Source organism: Glycine max, chromosome 4 (genome assembly GCF_000004515.6).
Source record: "Glycine max cultivar Williams 82 chromosome 4, Glycine_max_v4.0, whole genome shotgun sequence".
In the NCBI taxonomy this organism is placed as follows: Eukaryota; Viridiplantae; Streptophyta; class Magnoliopsida; order Fabales; family Fabaceae; genus Glycine; species Glycine max.
In genome coordinates, this window is record NC_016091.4 from 18,680,700 (window position 1) to 18,700,151 (window position 19,452).

The window sequence follows — 19,452 nt, forward strand, 5'->3', positions numbered from 1 at the left end:
CTTCAACCCTACCCTTCATCATACCAAAAATTGTGGTTTAGGATCCACAAGGATTGGTTGACATAGACTTCTTGATACCATATCCATTCTCAAACACTTACTCTACATGCATGATTTATTATGCGTGTGCATCTAACATCAACAGTTGATTTTCTAATCTGCGACTGAAATTATTACTCTATTATCTAAAGTGAATTCCTAACTTCAGTGAAGCCCGATCCATTCTTTTAAAACTGCTCTCAGAATTTCATCAAATAACTTATCTTTCTGAAAAAAGGTTTTCAAATATACTTTCTAAAATAGCTTTGAACACAAAAAAAAAAAAAAAAAAGACACTCAACCACACCCTATGTAATCCTGATAAGAAATATCTTTCCTAAAATAAATGTCACTAATCTTTTTTATCATTGCCCCCTACAAATATTTAGTCAGTTCAGGCTTGATCCTCCCTTGCACTCCTCATGCCATTTACAGAAACAATGCAGGGCATCCCTCATCCATGCATGTCGACAGTTTGCTAGTGCCTCTGATACAGCCACCCAACTCCTTTTTCTGGTGCTTTGCTCAGGCCATGACTCAAGTTCCTCTTTCACAAACAATGCAAACATTGCTGCTTTGCATAAACCTTCTGGACTACACTCATCTTGGAGGGTCTTACTCCTAAATTCATAGTACCCAAGAAAATCCTGAAACCAAGTAACCTAAATATTAATCATCAGTTTGCATTCATCCATCCAAATGAAAACACAAAAATGAAACATAAAACATCCAGCAGCCTCGGATTCAGTTAAATTGAAAAAAAAATCAAGAGACAAGGGTATTTGAAGGATAGCAATTTTTCAAGAACCCGCCAAACTCATCATAGATGACTTCAAAACCAATGCAATACCACTGACTTTTGCTCAAAATGAAGCAGCAAATGAGTCAATTATGTGCTAATATTCTATATTATTTTAGGTACAAATTTTGCTAACTTGTTCCCTAATTCTTGTTTCTTACGTGTTAATGTGGCCTCAACTGGTTGCACATAGATGCAAAGTTAACTCAAATTATTTATCTTTTTGCAAAATTTTGTAGTTATCTTCCGGTTTTCATATATGACGATGTGAGAACATGATTTGGTTTTCACATAAGCTTCCTAGACTCCTCCAAGAAGTTCACATGTAACACATGACAATGTTACAGAAGAAAATGTTAAATTAGTTCAATTAAGTGGAGAAGATTTTTACCATTAGGTCTCCTCGAACTCCTGCTTCTTCAATAGCTTCTCTAACTGCAGCCTCCTCAACAGTTTCATCATTCTCCCAACCTCCCTTTAATAGCAAAGCAAAATCAATTAAATCAGAAAATGAGATCTCAAATACAGCTGATGTCAATGACATTAATTTAGAAAAACAAATCCTTCCTTGCTATGAAGTTGCAGACAATTTATTGTGAATCAGTAAAATCTTTTTCAACAGCATATTGATCAATTTAATAAAGGTGTCTCATCGATATCTTCAATATAGGTTGTTACAACAAATTTACAGTAAGTGTCAAGAATTATTCAAGAGCCTAAAACTTGGCCTTTAAGTGTGCAATATAAGGCACCTGATTTCTTGTATTGTTTAAATTAGGACAGAAATTTCTGAACCTTATTCACTTGGTATATCTCTCAAATTAGTGGAGTCACCAATGAAATGTCTCTGGTTAAAGCTACAGGAACATTAAAGTTCTCTTAAAGATATGCCTGACGCCTAAAGGTTGAAAGCAGGGTGGGTTCTCCTGAAAACATGCAAACTGGTTATGACAGCTACCTACATGCCACCCACACATTCACAAGGTGAACGTAAACCATTTATGCACATGACAAGAACTGTCTGTATTGCATTAAATATGTGAAACAGAAAGATATAAGGCTTGCACTTTCTTTCCTTTATCCAAAGAGGCCATTATGAATAGTGTCAAAAAACACAATAACAACCAATGATAACTTCCACATACAACAAGAACATGAATAATTGAAAGGAAACAAACTACATCAGTTTTGCTCAATATACAGTTTTAGTGGGAATCTTATATGACCGTTGTAGTTTTTGACACAAGAAATCTAATGGATTTACATCCTCTGGTGCCACAGGACCATCCTGCTAGAGAGATAGACACAAATCTTAATTGTGCAGACTCCCACCATGAAATAGGCAAAACAAATTATGCCTATATTTCTCTAACAGGACTGTATCCTGTTTTTGAGCAAGAGAGGATATAAATTCAAAGTTAATGTACCTGTCATCCCAAAATAGGTTTGAAATGTTTTCATTAACAAATAACAACAGTATACACAACATGACTAGGAAGTTGATGCCAAACTTACACCAGGATGTGTGCTTATGTTTCTTAACAATGTTTTTTTTTTTATAAATATCCTAAGAATTTAATAATAAATTATTCTGCATCATAGCTGTTTTAGATATTCTGATCCTTCCAAAACTAATGAATGTATCAGAAAATTCTAGATGAATCATTAGTTGCAAGTGCAGTGCACAAGTAATAACTCAGTAAAATAATACAAACACAATGTATATTTTTTTTACTAACATTAATACCTTTGGAGTTTTGAACTTGCGTCCGGGCTTAAAATAAACTTTGCAAAAAGCTGTTTTATGGCATTTGGAAAATCTGACCAGTGGACTAAAGAAGCAGCTGATCACTTGAATTGCAGTACTATGACCTTGCCTTTTATTTATCTGTGCATTCCTATTGGGGCAAACCCAAGGCATAATGAGCTGTGGGATCCAGTTGTTAGAAAGTGAGAGAAAGATATCTACATGGAAACAAAGATGTCTGTCCTTTGGGGGGAGAGTGATCCTTATACAGTCCACCCTATCATCTATCCCAATCTATTTTCTTTCTTTTTTCAGGTTACCTAGCAAGACAGCGGCGAAACTGATCAAAATTCAGCGAAGGTTCCTATGGGGAGGAGGTTCGGATCAAAGGAAGATAGCCTGGGTGAAGTGGGAATCAGTTTGCTTACCAAAAGAAAAGGGAGGACTGGGTATAAAAGATGTTAGGACGTTCAACAAAGCATTACTTGGAAAATGGCGGTGGGATATGTTTCACCATAACAAAGAGCTATGGGCCAGAATATTGGAGTCTAAGTATGGCGGGTGGAGATCATTGCTAGAAGGAAAAAGAGGCACTAATGAGTCACTGTGGTGGCAGGACCTAATGACAGTACTTCAAGAAAATCAGCTGAATAATGCTCTGGAAACTGGATCAACATGGAAAGTGGGGAGTGGGGATAAAATCAAATTTTGGGAAGACTGCTGGTCTAGTAATGGATTAGCATTAATGCTGAAATATCCTAGGTTGTATCAGATATCACGCCAGCAGCATACACTCATTCAGCAAGTGGGTAGCTTTTCTGAAACAAAATGGGAATGGAAGTTTGCATGGAGAAGGTCTTTATTTGACAACGAAGTCGACTCTGCTGTTGAATTTATGCAGGAGATTTCTCAGGTGGAAGTCCAGCAACAAGCCCCTGACCTATGGGTGTGGAAGCATGAGCCTAATGGCCATTACTCCACAAGGAGTGTTTATAATCTGCTGCAGGGTGATTCAGAGGATGAAAATCAGGATGGGGCACTTCATGACCTATGGATGCTAAAGATACCAGCTAAGGTCTCATTCTTTGCATGGAGGCTAATTCGTGATCGTTTACCAACTAAAGCTAACCTTCGAAGGAGACAGGTAGAGCTGGAAGACAGCATGTGTCCTTTCTGCAGAAATAAGGAGGAAGATGCATCCCATATATTTTTTGACTGCAGAGCAACACAACCTTTGTGGTGGGAATCCCAATCATGGGTTCAAACCTTGGGGGTGCACTCTATAATTCCAAGACAACACTTTATGCAGCATGTCAATGGGAGGCCCGGAACAAAGACATACAATAGATGGAAGAGCTAGTGGATAGCCCTGACCTGGTCTATTTGGCAGCAAAGGAATATGGTCATCTTCCGAAATGAACCATTCAATGGAGCCAAGCTGCTGGAGGGTGCACTGTTTCTGCTCTGGACGTGGCTCAGAGCTAAGGAGAAAGACTTTTCTATACACTTTAATCAGTGGTCTAGCAACCTAATAGATGTTTTCTGTAATTAGGATAGCAAGCCGGCTGAGGGTTATGTACATCTATCTATATTAATTAATCTGGATTCTATCAGCCTGTAGTCAGCCTGAGCTTTGAATCCAGTAGTAAATCTAGAGCTATGCTGTATATTTAGTACCTCTGGTACTTCTATCTATATATATCTACCTTTGCTGACCAAAAAAAAAAAAAAACATTAATACCTTTGGAAACAAAAGACCTGGTCCACTAGTCGAATTAATCATAAGCACTTCAACAATCTTCTCGGAACAAGAGTCTCCACAGTCATCTTTATACCTAAATGGAACACACCTGCAACACAATTAGCATCTACAGATCAGATCAGATCTCTAAGCATATGAATCCAACTTTTCAAACTTCAAATAATTCCTTATTCCTAGTTAAGAAAATTGGTTAACATTGTAATTTGTAAAAGCTGTTTCAGCTAAAAGGCCAATAAATTTGGATGACAAACATCTCTCTATTCTTTTCTTTTGGATACCTATTTGCAACTTGATTTTAGTTGGATTAAGTAATGATTTTAAGTGTAAGAAATCACTAATACGACAAAAATTAACAGGATAGACGACAATGACAATAACCAAACACAACAGTGAGAATGAAACAAATCCAAATCAACTCACAGTTAAACTGATCTTCAAAATCACCATATTCATGAAAATCAGACAAGTAATGTTTTCCGTTCAGTTATTATTCAATCTACATAAAATTTGGAAGTCCAATCCTTACAAATGAAATCTTAAAACCACCAAAACTCTTAACATACAAACCAACATGAAGATTACAAATTACATTCAAGTGATTTCGCAGCATTGTTGAGAGATGATAAGACCAGGTGCTGAGGAAAATAGTAAGCATGGACTAGAAAAAGATGTCAAGGCATCAAAGAATCTTAACCAAGAGGCACATGGTTGCTACTTGCTGCATGAATTGCCAATTCCAAGATTCCATGCATAGCTAAAAATACAAGTCAAATACACACTAAAGCCAATGCAACAAAAATGATGATATGGAGCAAAGCTGAAGGATCCACGTGTCCTGCGGTTGCTGAAGGACGCGTGTCTGTCACCAAGGGAGCCTTGGATTAGTTAGTTAGTTAGTACCGTTTTCTGTTGAGGAAAAGCTGTTAGGATTGGTTGTTAGTAACAGCTTTATATAGCCAATTCGTTTTCTTGATGCATTCATTCCATTACTCGTAAAACATTCTTCTCTGTATCTTTGATCTAATTCAATAGAACCTCTCGAAACCTTTTCTCTTTCAAGGTTTCCTATTCCTCTTAGTTCTTTGGTTAATCTTCTTCCCCTAGAACTATCTTTTCTCTTATCAACTGGTATCAGCATGTACCTTCCACCTGATCAGCAATGGCGGAGAATACACGTTCAGCGACGACATTAAAGGAGGTTGAAGATCGATTTGCAGCTAGGCTGGAAACACGTCTCATCGAGTTAGCGGGTAATATTCAGAAGGCGCTTGGAGATTCTTTGAAGGATTCACAGCAAGAATTGGTCAAGAACACGCAAGAACATAACGCTCCTTCTTTGAGCTCAGGTCCAATCCCTCGCGGTGAACATTCTCTTAATCTTCAATACAATTGTGGCACTAGGTTAGCTCGCATTGATTTTCCCAGATTCAATGGCAAGAAGGTTCATCAATGGATTTATTAAGCTGAAAATTACTTTTCCATTGATCATACACCGAATGATTACAAGGTCAAGATTGCTATCATTCATCTTGAAGGGAAAGCCCTTCAATGGCATATTGCATTCATGAAATCTGTTCATTCCTTTCCTGTTAGTGATTGGTATGAATATACCCAATTGTTAGGTGAAGTTTTTGATGACCCTATGGCGAAGTTGATGAAAATACGACAAATTGGGTCTGTGGAGGAGTATCACGAGGCTTTTGATTGCATCATTTCACGTTTGCAATTATCGGATGACCATATTTTGAGCTGTTTTTTAGGTGGGTTAAAGAAGGAGATCCAGATGCTTGTCAGAATGTTTCAACCAAATTCTGTGAGAAGGGCCTTTACCTTAGCTAAAATGTACGAAGCTTCCAGCTCCCAATCTATTCCTTCTGCTACTTTTGTCAAACAAAATAAGTCCACTACAAACAACAAGTCCTTGTTGGGTGAAAAACCTATAGATTCGGGTTCCACAAATAAAGGGGCAGAAAAGACTACCACTAGACCTGGTAGAAGCTTAAGTCCCGCTTACAAGGCGGAAAGGAGAGAAAAAGGTTTATGCTACTTCTGTTCTGTGATGAAGTTTTTTCTCCTGCCCATAGTCAGACACATAAGAAACTTCAGCTACAAGTTCTGGAGATTGATGATGCTGACCCTACTCCTATAGAACTTGAAGAGACAGTAATTCCTAGTGAGTCAGATGTTTCTGAACCTCAAATCTCAATGAATGCTCTTACTAGTGTTGCTAACTTCAGAACTATGCGTGTGACTGGTTATCATAAGAAGAGGGCTTTGCACATACTTATTGACCGCAGAAGTACACATAACTTCCTAGATATCAACATGGCAAAGAAGTTGGGTTGTCCAATAACTTCCATGGATGTTGTGAATGTGGTGGTTGCAGATGGCACAAAGTTGCAGATTACTTCAGTCACCAACAACTTCTCCTGGACTCTTCAGCAAAGAACTTTCAGCTCAGATATGCTACTTATTTCCCTGGGCTGTTGTGACCTTGTTTTGGGAATTGAGTGGCTAGTTAAGTTAGGAAACATTACTTGGAACTTTAACAAGTTAACCATGGAATTTCATGTTCAGGGTAAAAGGCATGTTTTAAGAGGAGCAACTAATGGTGGTTTACAAACAGCCAGGAAGCAACACTTACAGAAAACACTTTCTGATGGGGTTCATTTAGCGATGCTACAGCTATGCACTGAGGAGGAGTCCTTACTTCAGGCCCTAACCACTCATGCAGATCAGCCTTCAGTTCCTCCTTCTATCCAACAACTTTTGGATCACTTCAGTGATATTTTCTAAGAGCCTACCAAGTGACCACCATCTAGGGAACTACATGATCATAAGATACCATTGTTGGAAGGCACAAATCCTGTTAACAAGAGATCATACAGGTATGCCAAGCATCAAAAAGACATTATTGATGGCTTGATTCAGGAATACCTTAAGTCTGGCATAATTCAGCATAGTAGTAGTCCTATTGCTAGTCCTGTTGTGTTGGTTGGGAAAAAGGATGGGTCATGGAGACTATGTGTTGATTATAGAGAGTTAAACAAGGCCACCATCAAGAAAAAGTTTCTTATTCCTTTAGTAGATGATTTACTGGATGAGCTGCATGGTTCCCACATTTTTTCAAAAATTGATTTACGAGCTGGGTACAATCAAGTAAGGATGGCTATTTGTGACATTCCTAAGACTGCATTCAGAACACATGGTGGTCATTTTGAATACCTTGTCATGCCATTTGGCCTCACAAATGCTCCTGCAACCTTTCAAGGCCTTATGAATGTTGTTTTCAAACAATTCCTGAGAAAATTTTTGCTAGTTTTCTTTGATGATATTCTCATCTACAGCAAGTCTTTAGATGATCATGTCATACATCTACAACAGGTACTTTCTACTATGAGGGCTAATTCCTTATTTGCTAAGCATTCTAAATGCTACTCCACCTGTCCCTAAGGTGGAGTATTTGGGGTACTTTATAAGTGGAAAAGGGGTTGCCACAGATTTTGCTAAAATTGAGGCAATGACATCTTGGCCTCTGCTTCAAACATTAAAGCAACTGAGAGGATTTTTGGGTCTTGCCGGGTATTATCGAAGATTTGTTCCTAAGTTTGGCATTGTGGCTAAACCATTGAATGAGATGCTACAAAAAGATAGTTTTGTTTGGTCTACTGCAGCAAAATTAGCCTTCCAGCATTTAAAACAGTTGCTTTCTTCTACTCCGGTCTTAGCTCTTCCTAAGTTTTCCAAGGAATTTGTGGTTGAAGTAGATGCCTCAGGCTTTGGTATAGGGGCAGTTTTAATGCAAGACTCTCATCCCATTGCCTACATCAGCAGGACACTAAACAAGCAACATCAATCTCTATCTACCTATGAAAAAGAGCTTTTGGCAGTGGTCTTTGCAGTTCAGAAATGGAGACATTATTTACTGCCTAATCGTTTTGTTATCAAGACTGACCATAGTAGCTTGAAGTTATCCTGGAGCAGAAGCTTTCAACAGTGTTCCAACAAAAATGGTTGGTCAAGCTCATGGAGTTTGATTTCTCTATTGAGTATAGGCAAGGCAAGGAGAACGTGGTAGCAAATGCTCTTTCTAGAGTGGAGACTATGGAATGTCAGGCCCTTATCACTCATCAGATCCAATCTGATCTGCTTGAGAGAATTAAGCTCACTTGGTCCACTGATCCTCATCTTCAGAAGTTGATCTCTGATTTACAATATTCTGCTACATCTCACAAATATTATTCTTGGCTCAATGGTGAGCTCAGAAGAAAAGGGAAGTTGGTAGTGGGCTAGGATCCTACACTCAGACATGATTTACTTACTTCAGTCCATACCTCTGCTGTTGGGGGTCATTCTGGCCGAAATGCTACTTAGCAAAGGGTTAGGTTTGTCCTTTATTGGAAGGGATTGCTTAGAGATATTCAATTGTTTATACAGCAGTGTCTCACTTGTCAGCAGTGCAAATATGATATTGTAGCTTCTCCTGGGCTTTTTCAACCTTTACCTATCCCTGGCCATGTGTGGCAACATATTACAATGGATTTCATCAAGGGTCTTCCTGATTCTGCTGGTAAACAGGTCATTTTCGTTGTGGTTGATAGACTCAGTAAAGCTGCTCATTTCATGTCCTTAATCCATCCATATACAGCTGCTACAGTGGCTCAATCCTTCCTTGATCATGTTTTTAAGTTGCATGGATTTCTTGACACTATTACAAGTGACAGAGACACAGTTTTCATTAGTCAATTCTGGTAGGAATTCATGAGTCTTTACGAGGTTCAGTTGCAATTTTCCACCTCTTATTACCCAGAAACAGATGGGCAGACTAAGGTTGTTAATAGGTGTTTGGAGACTTATCTTCGGTGTATGTGTTCAGATAGACCTCATCATTGGGTTCATTGGCTCTCTTTAGCTGAATGGTGGTACAACACTACCTTCCATACTTCTGCCCAGGCTACTCCCCATGAAATTGTATATAGCCAGCCTCCTCCCATTTCATTGCCTTACCTTCCCGGTGAATCCAAGGTTGCTTTGGTGGATTGAAGCCTTAGCAAGAGGGAGGAAATGCTTAGAATTCTGAAGTTTCATTTATAGCGAGCCCAAAATCGTATGAAGCAACTTGCTGATAAGCACAGATCTGAAAGACACTTTGCCATTGGTGACCTTGTTTTTTGTCAAGCTTCATTCTTACAGACAAGTTTCTGTTGCACAGAGGGCCAATGCTAAGCTCAGTCCTAGATACTTTGGTCCCTTTCAAGTGGTTGATCGTGTGGGTGCTGTTGCTTATAAGCTTGCTTTGCCTACTTCTTCTCGCATACACAATGTGTTTCATGTTTCCCAGTTGAAGAGACACTTCACTGCTGCTGATTCAAGTCCTACACTTCCTGATTTTTCTGCTGACAGCTCTAGTCTTAAAGAACCAGAGGCCATTTTGGATCGGATGATGGTTAGGAGAAGAGGTCAAGCTGTGACCAAGGTTTTAGTCAAGTGGAAACATCACTTGCCTGAGGATTCCACATGGGAGTTCTACTATGATCTCAAGAAGCGGTTTCCTTCTTTTCATCCTTTTTTTTTTGGTCAGCAAAATTAATATATATTGATATATGAGGGAGTACCAAAGGTACTATAGATACAAGAGTATGTAAGTAAGGCTGGTAAATCCTCATATCAGGCTGAATACAGACTGATAGGAGCTTACTAGCCTACTACAAAGCGACAAAAATTATAAAACCACAGCTGGTATCACCCTAGTTTACAGAAAACCAGCTGGTAGATTGCTAGACCAATAGTTGAAATGCATTGTAAAATTTTCCTCCATTGTTCTGAACCATGTCCATGCCAAAAACAGTGCATCTTCCAGCAACTTACTGCCATTGAATGGAGCATTCATGAAAATAACCTTATTTCTATGTTGCCAAATGGACCAATTTAGAGCTACCCACCAACATTTCCACCTATTGTATTTCTTCCCACCTTTCATCCCATTGTTGTGCTGCAGAAAGTGGTGCCTTGGATTTATAGGATAGGCCCCCGAGGTTCCTATCCATGATAGGGATTCCCACCAAAAATGTTGTGTTTTGCTGCAGTCAAAGAAGAGATGAGATGCAGTTTCCTCCTTAATACTGCAGAAAGGGCACAGGCTGTCATTTATATCAATTTTCCTTCTCCGCAGATTAGACTTAGTCGGTAATCTATCTCTAATTAACCTTCAAGCAAAAATTGATGCTTTCGCTGGGATCTTTACCTTTCATAAGTCCTTGAATATATCATCCATGTTTCCCTCCTCTGAGTTCCCTTGGAGCAGAATGTAGGCACTCCTAGAAGAGTAGTAACCATTGGGTTCAGGTTTCCATACCGAGCTGTCTGCTGCGTGTTGTTGTAGTGCAGTATGAGATATATCTTCCAAAAAACCTACAGCTGAGGCTACCTCATTGTCAAATAGGGGCCTTCTCCAAGAAAGGTTCCATTCCCATGCTGAATTTGTGAAGCTCCCCATTTGCAGAATTAATTTTTGTTGTTGGTGGGATATCTGATATAGCCTAGGGTATTTCAGCATTAGTGGTTGACCAATTCCAGTCCAGCGATCCTCCCAGAAACGAATTTTATCCCCACACCCCACCCTCCATATTGTTCCCTCTTGAAGTACATTATTGAATTGTTGGTCATGGATCACCGCCATCAAATCCTGCCACCACACTGACTCATTGTTGACCCTTTTAGCATCCACCGGTGATCTCCACCCACCATACTTAGAAGCCAATATTCTGGCCCACAGCTCCTTGTTTTGGTGAAATAAATCCCATCTCCACTTCCCAAGAAGAGCTTTGTTGAAGGTCCTTATGTCTTTTATACCCAGGCCCCCTTTTTGTTTTGGGAGGCAGATAGTTTCCCATTTGACCCACGCTATTTTCCTTTGCTCCAATCCTCCTCCCCATAAAAAGCTGCACTGGATTCCAATGAGCTTATCTACTACTTTTCTGGGCAACCTGAAAAAAAAGAGAAAATAAATGGGGATCGATGAAAGGGTAGACTGAATAAGGGTCACTCTCCCCCCAAAGGATAGATGACATTGTTTCCATCTAGCTAACTTCCTCTCGCACTTTCTAATTATCGGATCCCACAGCTCACTACGCCTTGGGTTTGCCCCAATGGGGATACCCAAATATTTAAAAGGCAAGGAGAGAATTCTGCAGTTCAGCAGCTTCTCTCGCCCATTGTTCAGATTTTCCCACTGCACCAAAACAGCTTTTCGCATAATTAATTTTAAGACCAGAAGCCAGTTCAAATCCCCTCAGAATTGATTTGATGGTGATGACATTTTGCAAAGATGCCTCAACAAAAAATATGGTGTCATCAGCATATTGTAGAATGCTGACTGGAACGTTGTCTTTCCCAACTAGAAATTCAAAAAATAGATTCTTTTTTACTGCCTCTCTCATAAGTCCGGTTAGACCTTCCGCTGCAATATTAAACAGCAAAGGAGCCAGTGGATCGCCTTGTCGAAGGCCTCTTTGCAGAGTAAATTTAGAGGTTAGGCTTCCGTTTACCAAAACTGAAACTGAAGCAGATTTGAGACAGTCGTGGATCCATTGGATCCACTTATTGCAAAAGCCTATTCCGAGCAACATGTATAATAGGTAGTCCCACAAAACAGAATCATAAGCCTTTCAAAATCAACTTTGAACACCAGACAGCTTGTGGCCCCTTTTTGCTTCCTCTACCACTTCATTAACAGTAACCACACTATGCAGCATCTGCCTACCTTCTATGAAAGCAGATTGTCTTTCATCTATGAGGGTTGGCAATACTTTCTTCAGCCTATTTGATAACAGTTTAGACACAATCTTATACACGTAGCCAATAAGAGAGATAGGTCTAAAATCATTTAGGCTCTGAGGCTCGGGCACCTTAGGTACTAGGGAAATAAAAGAGGCATTGCTTCCCTTTGGGAAAATTCCGTTTGCATGGAATTCATCAAGGAACCGGAGGAAGTCCGATTTCAAAGGTTGCCAGAATTGCTTTATAAATTTAAAATTAAGTTCATCCGGGCCTGGACTTTTCTCACAACCACAATCCCAAACCGCCCTCCTTATTTCTTCCTCATTAAAACTTTCCACCAGCAGCTGACTTTCCTGTTGTCCCACAGTATTAAAACTGATCCCATTCAGTTGTGGTCTGCACTGGTGGGAGTCTTGGAATCTCTGCTGGAAGAACCTGTGGATTTCCGCTTTCACTCAAGCTGGTTCATTAACCCAGGAGCCATCAATAATCACTCCATTCACAGCATTGTGTCTACGGTTAGAATTGAGCACCAAGTGGAAGTACCGGGAGTTACAATCCCCCTCTTTGATCCATTTTGACCTTGCTTTCTGCCTCACTAATGATTCATACGATTGGGCTGCTGCCCAAAGGTCCTATTGCAGCTGTTTCCTTCGCATATTCTCTTGGTCAGTTAATTGCCTGTCAGCTGTATCGCTTTCCAGCTTATTCAGTTCGAGCTCAAGGGTCTGGACTTTCTTAAACGTGTCGCCAAACTGCTCCTTGTTCCAGGACCTCAGCCTCACTTTAAGCCGCTTGATCTTTTCTTTTAAAACATAACCTCCCCACCCCCCTAGATGCGTCTGTGACCAGCAGTCATGAACTATTTTCGAGAATGACTTATCCTTGAGCCAGCAATCAAGAACACGGAATGGTTTGGGTCCCCAATCCACGGATTTGGAGGTGAGTAGAACAGGACAGTGATCAGAGAAGTTCCTGTCCAAAATGAATTGTGTGCTTACTGGCCATTTAGAGAACCATTCAGCTGATACAAAGGTTCTGTCCAGTTTACTCTTGGCAGCTCCATTTGGTCTAAACCAAGTGTATTTTCTCCCCACACATGGTGGCTCTTCGACTTCAAGATCCGCTATCCAGTCATTGAACTCGCTAATAATTCTGTCATCCACCACTCTCTGAGAAAGGCCCACCCTCTCTAAAGGACTTCTAACGTTATTAAAGTCACCCATCAGGCACCATAAGACATTTGGGCACAAGATTTTTTGCTGCCTAAGGGATTCCCAGAGAACTCTTTTATTCTGAGTATCACAGGGAGCATAGACATTAATTATACACACGTTCTGGGCTTCGTTGATCCATGTGCCTTCCAACAAAATAAATCCCCTGCCTGTTACTTTTCTTTCTACTTTAAATCTTTTGTCATTCCAGATACATAATAAGCCCCCTGCAGTATTTTCTGCAGGATGCATTTCCCAGCTTACATCATCATCTCCCCATCGAGCTTGACAAAGTGATTTGTCAATACGATCTCTCTTTGTCTCCTGCAATGAGAGAATATTCATGAGGCAAATATCCTATTACCCAGATTCTCTGCCTCTTTTCTATCTCTGTTCTCCAAGGCCCGGAAACTTTCAATGATGCTGTCATGATTCATGTCGCAGGTCATCCCCAATTTCTTTACCATGCTCCAATGGTGTTCTGCTTCCTGAAGATGGTCTGAGGTAGACACGGGGGAAGTCTCTAAGGTTACTTTGGGTTGTTGAGATACTGCATTGGTGTAATTAGATAGGTCCAGATTCATAAGCCCAGTATTGGCAGCATGAGGAGCCAAGATACGCGTGACCTTATCTTCCGTTAGATTCCTATCCACACTATTTAAAATCATTTTCTTTTTGTACCAACTGCCTCTAGAGTATAACTTCCATGTTCCAGGGGTTTCAGACGTCTTATTAGTTGGGCTAGGACATTGTTGTGATATATCATCAATAGCATCATTGATATTAGCTAGGCCCAAATTCGAAGGCCCAATATCAACATCACAAGATGCAAGGGATATATTAAAGTCATTAGGGCCAGCTTGCTCTCCACGGGCGACACTTGTATTACGCAAATCAGAGGGTATTGCCAGCTGTGGCCCTCTGTAGGCACCCTTATCTAGTGCCTGACATCTTCCTATAGGGTCAACGTTACCCAAATAGTGAGGATCTCCTACCTTGGTCTGCTCATCCCTAATCCCGACAGCTGACTTCCTTTCTTCTCTGGCTATTTCCTCTTTCTCGCAATCCTCCTCTATCTCCACAGTGGAACGTGCCTTTGAAAACTTTCCATTTAGAGCTCCTGAGGCTGACGCACCTAATTGGTTAGCGGTACAGCACGTGCCAGGGTTATTATCCACTGGTTCGACGACTGTTATGAGACCGTTGGTAGGTTGCCCATCGGGCAAAAGCGATTTTCCCCTAACCTCTCCCACGACGGCGAAGTTTCCGTCGATCCCTGGTGGTGCTTTGTCGGTGCCCAGGGCTCCCTCATCATTCAGGTTGGTGCCGTCAATGTCGCCATCGAACGAGGATATCTCCTCCGAAGAGCCGAAGCTGCTACGGCCATAGCAGGTACACTTTCTAAAATTAGGCGTTGCTTCTTCAACTATGTGGACCTGGTGTGCCTCACCGCTGATATGAAGGTTCACCGTGTGCTGAAGTGAGGGCCTCCATGGGGTCCTGATGAGCACCCTCGCCCGGTCCAGCCTTCGGAGCTCCTCCACGTCGTCATCCACCTCCACTAGGTCACCTATGGCGGCTACAATCTTACGGATATTTTCAATGTCCCATGCGACTAATGGGATCAAGTTAATATGTGGCCCGTTCTGATATTGGGATTCCATTTCTCCAAAGAGTAAAATGGCGTCGTTCCACGCTGGGCTTCCTCGTTAACCATCTCTTCTGCCTTGGTATCTGAAAGACCAAGGAGTAGGGTCATATCGTCCCCTAAGTACTTGGGTACAATCTCTGCTCCTAGTTCCCAGGACAACTCGTCCTCAACTTTGTCAAAGCTCGACATATTCTTTAGTCGTCCCACCCACGCCTCGAAGAACCACGGTTTTATTCCCTCCGGGATGTCGATGTATGCTGATGATTGGGACCAGACTTGTCCAGAGCTTGCATTCTCTACATTTCGCCTTTGCTTAGGGATCCGTATGTCTCTGCGCAGGACAATTGCGTACGATGGCGCTGGGGCCCTCTGATGACCAAGTGGTAGTTGAGGTGGTGGCAAGTGTTGGCTGCCACCCTCCCCCTGGGATTTGGACTCTGTTTTTCTAGGCGCTGGTCTCCCCATTTCTCTAGCGTATTTCTGGACGTTCACATATAACTTCAGGCCGCCCACTACGAGGTTATCTAGCTGCCTCTCTAGTGCAAGAACATCGAAGACCCCCTTGAACCTCACAAAACCATACCTTCTGCCCATTTTGTTTCTCTTTTTAGAAATAAAGAGCTCCCTAACATCCCCCCATCTTTTGAAATGAAACCAGAGGTCCTTCTCCATAGCATCCTCAGGAAACCTCGTGAAGTAAAAAGTTGATATGTCTGTTCTCTCCCTCCAAGTATTGCGTGCATGGTGGAAATGCTGCATGGGCTTGGTACCGGCGAAGCTTCGCCTAGGATCCTCCCTACCCCGCTCCTACCGTCTCGTTTTTCTGAACATGACTCTTACCCACTCGCCATCACTCTCTCTCTCCCCAACTCTCTCTCTCTCCCTCTCTCTTTCTCTCTCTCTCTCTCTCCCTCCCACTCATGTTTCCTTCTTTTCATCCTCGAGGACAAGGATAGTTTTGAGGGGGTGAGATTGATATGGAGTAAAGCTGAAGGATCCACGTGTCCTGCGGTTACTGAAGGACATGAGTCTGTCACTAAGGGAGCCTTTATATAGCCAATTCGTTTTTCTGATGCATTCATTCCATTACTTGTAACCTCTCGAAACCTTTTCTCTTTCAAGGTTTCCTGTTCCTCTTAGTTCTTCGGTTAATCTTCTTCCCCTAGAACTATCTTTTCTCTCATCAAATGACTATTTCAATTGCAAGACAAAACATCACAAAAAATCTATATTCCATATCTTCCACTCCTTGCCCTATGACCAAACACAATGGTAATTAAACCAAAAAAAAAAAAAAAACGATCTATCACAAATGACTCCACAATACAAAAAAAAAAACAGAAACCTAATCAGTGAGAAAATCAATACACCGTTTTTTCCATAAAACCCCTACAAAATCCCATTTCTTTTACACCGACCTAATTGATAAATGAATTAATAAATAAAAATAGTCTTTATATATATATAAGAAAACTACTACCCATTTGGTGAATATCAAACTTGGCTAGCCTATGAATTATACAACATACATATGCAACAGAGTAACGAAACAATCAACCCACTTTCGCCTCAAGCATTGGGCTTAACCGTGTTTTTAATTTCGGTAAAATGAGTCATCTTTGATTTAGTCCAGACATCTAAAATCATAACTTTTCATTTCTATATTCTTTGAATACCAAACTTTCCTCCTCAAAACCAAAAATTATGATATTAAAACCCGGGAATGAAATTAAGTGCGACATTTTTCAAAAACTAAAAGCAAAGTTAATTCAAAAAGAAAAAAAAAAGTGAAGCACACGAACCCGGCAATAAGGCGATAACCGTGTTCGTATCGCTGCTGATGTCGACCTGTTCGGGCCACTAATTCAGCCATCACAACAAATTTCTCTCTTTCTTTCTCTTTCGATTTCAATCACAAAATCAAACAATCCTCTTTCCTCATTATGATTGATTGATCACAATGCACACGGCCGCACCAGATTCCACCCCATGCGACCTCCGTCCACGACGACGACGCGCAGCATCATCAGTCACCAAACGCAGCAACGGCACTGTCCCCACGCCATTGTCGTTTAAGGGTTCAATTGTGTCGTTCGTGCAGAGATAGAGAACAGTGAGGTGAAAATGAGAGAGAGGCTTCAATTGTTGTTTGTTTGGAGTGAGAAACGGACGGAAGGAAGAACATGAAGCGATGGTAACGGATCGGATCGGAACTGCAGTGACCACGTGGATCGTGGTCAGAGCGTGGGTCCCACTTATAGCGACCTCTCTCTGCTGAACGGACCACTGAATCTCGGTGCGTCGACCTGTAAAGTATAGACACGTGGATGTAAAGAGGTTTTGGAAGGGTTTTCGTTGGTTGGGGATCAACAGCGAGACACGGTAAGCAGGAGATTGCGAAGCCGTGGAAGGGGTCAGCCGTTGGGGGTTTAATTGAATATCACGATTTTGTAAGACCCCCTATGTTCTTCAATAACTTCCCCCATTTGATTTTTTTTTTTTAACAAAAATAATAGTACAAGCAAATGTTTTAAAACTAGAGTGAGTGATGCTTGCGGATAAATATTGTTTATGAATATTGTTATAAAATATTAAATTTTTTTATCCATATGATTCACGGGATAAATAGAATGTGAGAGAATATTTTTGTATTTTGAATTTTTTTATGTTAAAAATTATTGATAAATAAATATAAGGTAACATGAGTAGAATACACATGTACCTATAAGTAAAGTGATATTACTCTTATCTATAATCTATAACAATAGGTAATACTTTTACCCTTAAATGTCATAAGAAACTTATACATTATTTTTTCTAAGTTGTAATTTGTAATTTATTCAAATGAATGAAGCTTGAAAACTGAATAACTATATATTTTTTCATCTTTTGTTATTTTATAACTGCATCCTCCTATTTCTCTTTCTACCTTTATATGTGTAATGCTTCAATTGTAATTACAAATTCCAAACCCCCAAAAGAAGTAAAACTCGAAGAAGATGAAGATTAACGTCAACACTCTCAAGGAAACTTAGTCGTCCAACTTTTACGGTAGTAGTTAAAAAAAAATAGGTATTGTTATATTTGTGTCGAATGACATTGAATATTTACATTTTTCAAAAGATTTTTTTTATTGTTAATTTCTTTTAGATTAAACCATTTTTTTTAGTTCTCTTGTAATTTTCTCGTTGTAGGAGTTTTGTTTTTAGTTACATTTGTGTCAAATGCTATTGAATATTTTGAATTTACAATTTTTTGGAATATTAGTTTTTTTGGGGGACTGTTAATTTTATTGATTGATATTAGATTGCTAATGTGAAGATGAACATAGAGACTGCGCAAGGTGTTGATGTTTACCTTGTTGCACAACAAATGCTTATTCATTAGGGAAAGGTGCTTAAGGATGCCACAACCCTGGAGGAAAATAAAGTTGTTGAGAATAATTTTGTGGTGATCATCTTAAACAAGGTGATGCAATGTTTTGTTTTGGTAGTTGGATTGTTTATGTTCTCTTAATTTTCCAAGAATGAAGGGAGAACTATAAATATAGACCATGAGATCATATTTAAATGGTCTAGATTGAAAGAAAAAAAATATATTATGAGATTCGTACTTGTTAATGATTGTATTCGATAAAGTAATTTTTTAACACTTTTAAGTATCAATATTGTAAACTAATTATTTTATTTAGAAAGAATAATATTCTTTTAAATTTAAGATCTCTTATTATACCACTATTTTCTTAAATAAATAAGTATTACTTAAATATTGTCATTTACTTTTATTTTTAAAATCCCAAACTACCCCATTACTTCTTTTAATTTTATTTTTATACTGAAAAACTTGAAATTTATTTTTTAAAAGAAATATAAGAATTATTTTTCCAACAATAAAATAAATATACAATAATGATTGTGTTCTCTCTCTTTAATTTATATAAAATATAACATAATAGAAATGTGGACACACATACATAAAAGCATTTGTATTTTTGATAGTACTAATAATGTTTTTTTTATCAATAGTAACACAACCTTATTATATTGATAATATCAAAACTCAATAAGTTGATTTTTTTTAATATAAGTAACATTTGAAACTATTGTGGTAGAGTCTTGTGTCCCACCATCTTCAAACCGATAAGTAATTTTCATGCCATCAATTGATCTTTTTCTTATGTTTCCTTGAAGTAGTGTCAATCTCGTTCAGATATTGTTATTCATACTTATTCAATGACACGTGACATATTTAAACATTAAAAAATTATTCTCATAACATTAGTTTCTTCTACTTTCGATCAATTTACTTTTCCACTTAATTCAATGTCTTGAAGATTCACCTTATGAAAAAAATTAAAATATATTAAGTATTTGAGATTTGATGACAAATTTTAAAGTGTAGGGGTTGTTCTAGGGTCTCATTGTTTCTTTGCCTTTTTGACTTGATCTGAAGGTTTAGGTT

The 19,452-nt window shown here is 39.4% G+C and overlaps 1 protein-coding gene across 1 annotated transcript; it reads right to left on the reverse strand.

Annotated features, from left to right (window-relative positions):
• Nucleotides 1–234: 234 nt before the first annotated feature.
• Nucleotides 235–17,518, reverse strand: LOC100796205 (nudix hydrolase 16, mitochondrial). Its single transcript, XM_006578363.3, has 4 exons — nt 16,794–17,518; nt 4,327–4,435; nt 1,230–1,313; nt 235–686 (listed from the first exon to the last, which is right to left on the reverse strand). Exons 1-4 carry the CDS (start codon nt 16,862–16,864, stop codon nt 429–431), a joined length of 522 nt encoding a protein of 173 aa, XP_006578426.1. The 5' UTR covers nt 16,865–17,518; the 3' UTR covers nt 235–428.
• Nucleotides 17,519–19,452: the final 1,934 nt, after the last annotated feature.

Coding starts and splice junctions, on each gene's coding strand:
- LOC100796205 (XM_006578363.3), bottom strand. CDS start 16,864: ATGGCTGAATTAGTGGCCCGAACAGGTCGACATCAGCAGCGATACGAA. Junction 1,314..4,326: donor CAGGTCTTTTGTTTCCAAAG/GTATTAATGTTT, acceptor TTGCTATTAAAG/GGAGGTTGGGAGAATGATGA. Junction 687..1,229: donor GAGTTCGAGGAGACCTAATG/GTAAAAATCTTC, acceptor ACTTGGTTTCAG/GATTTTCTTGGGTACTATGA.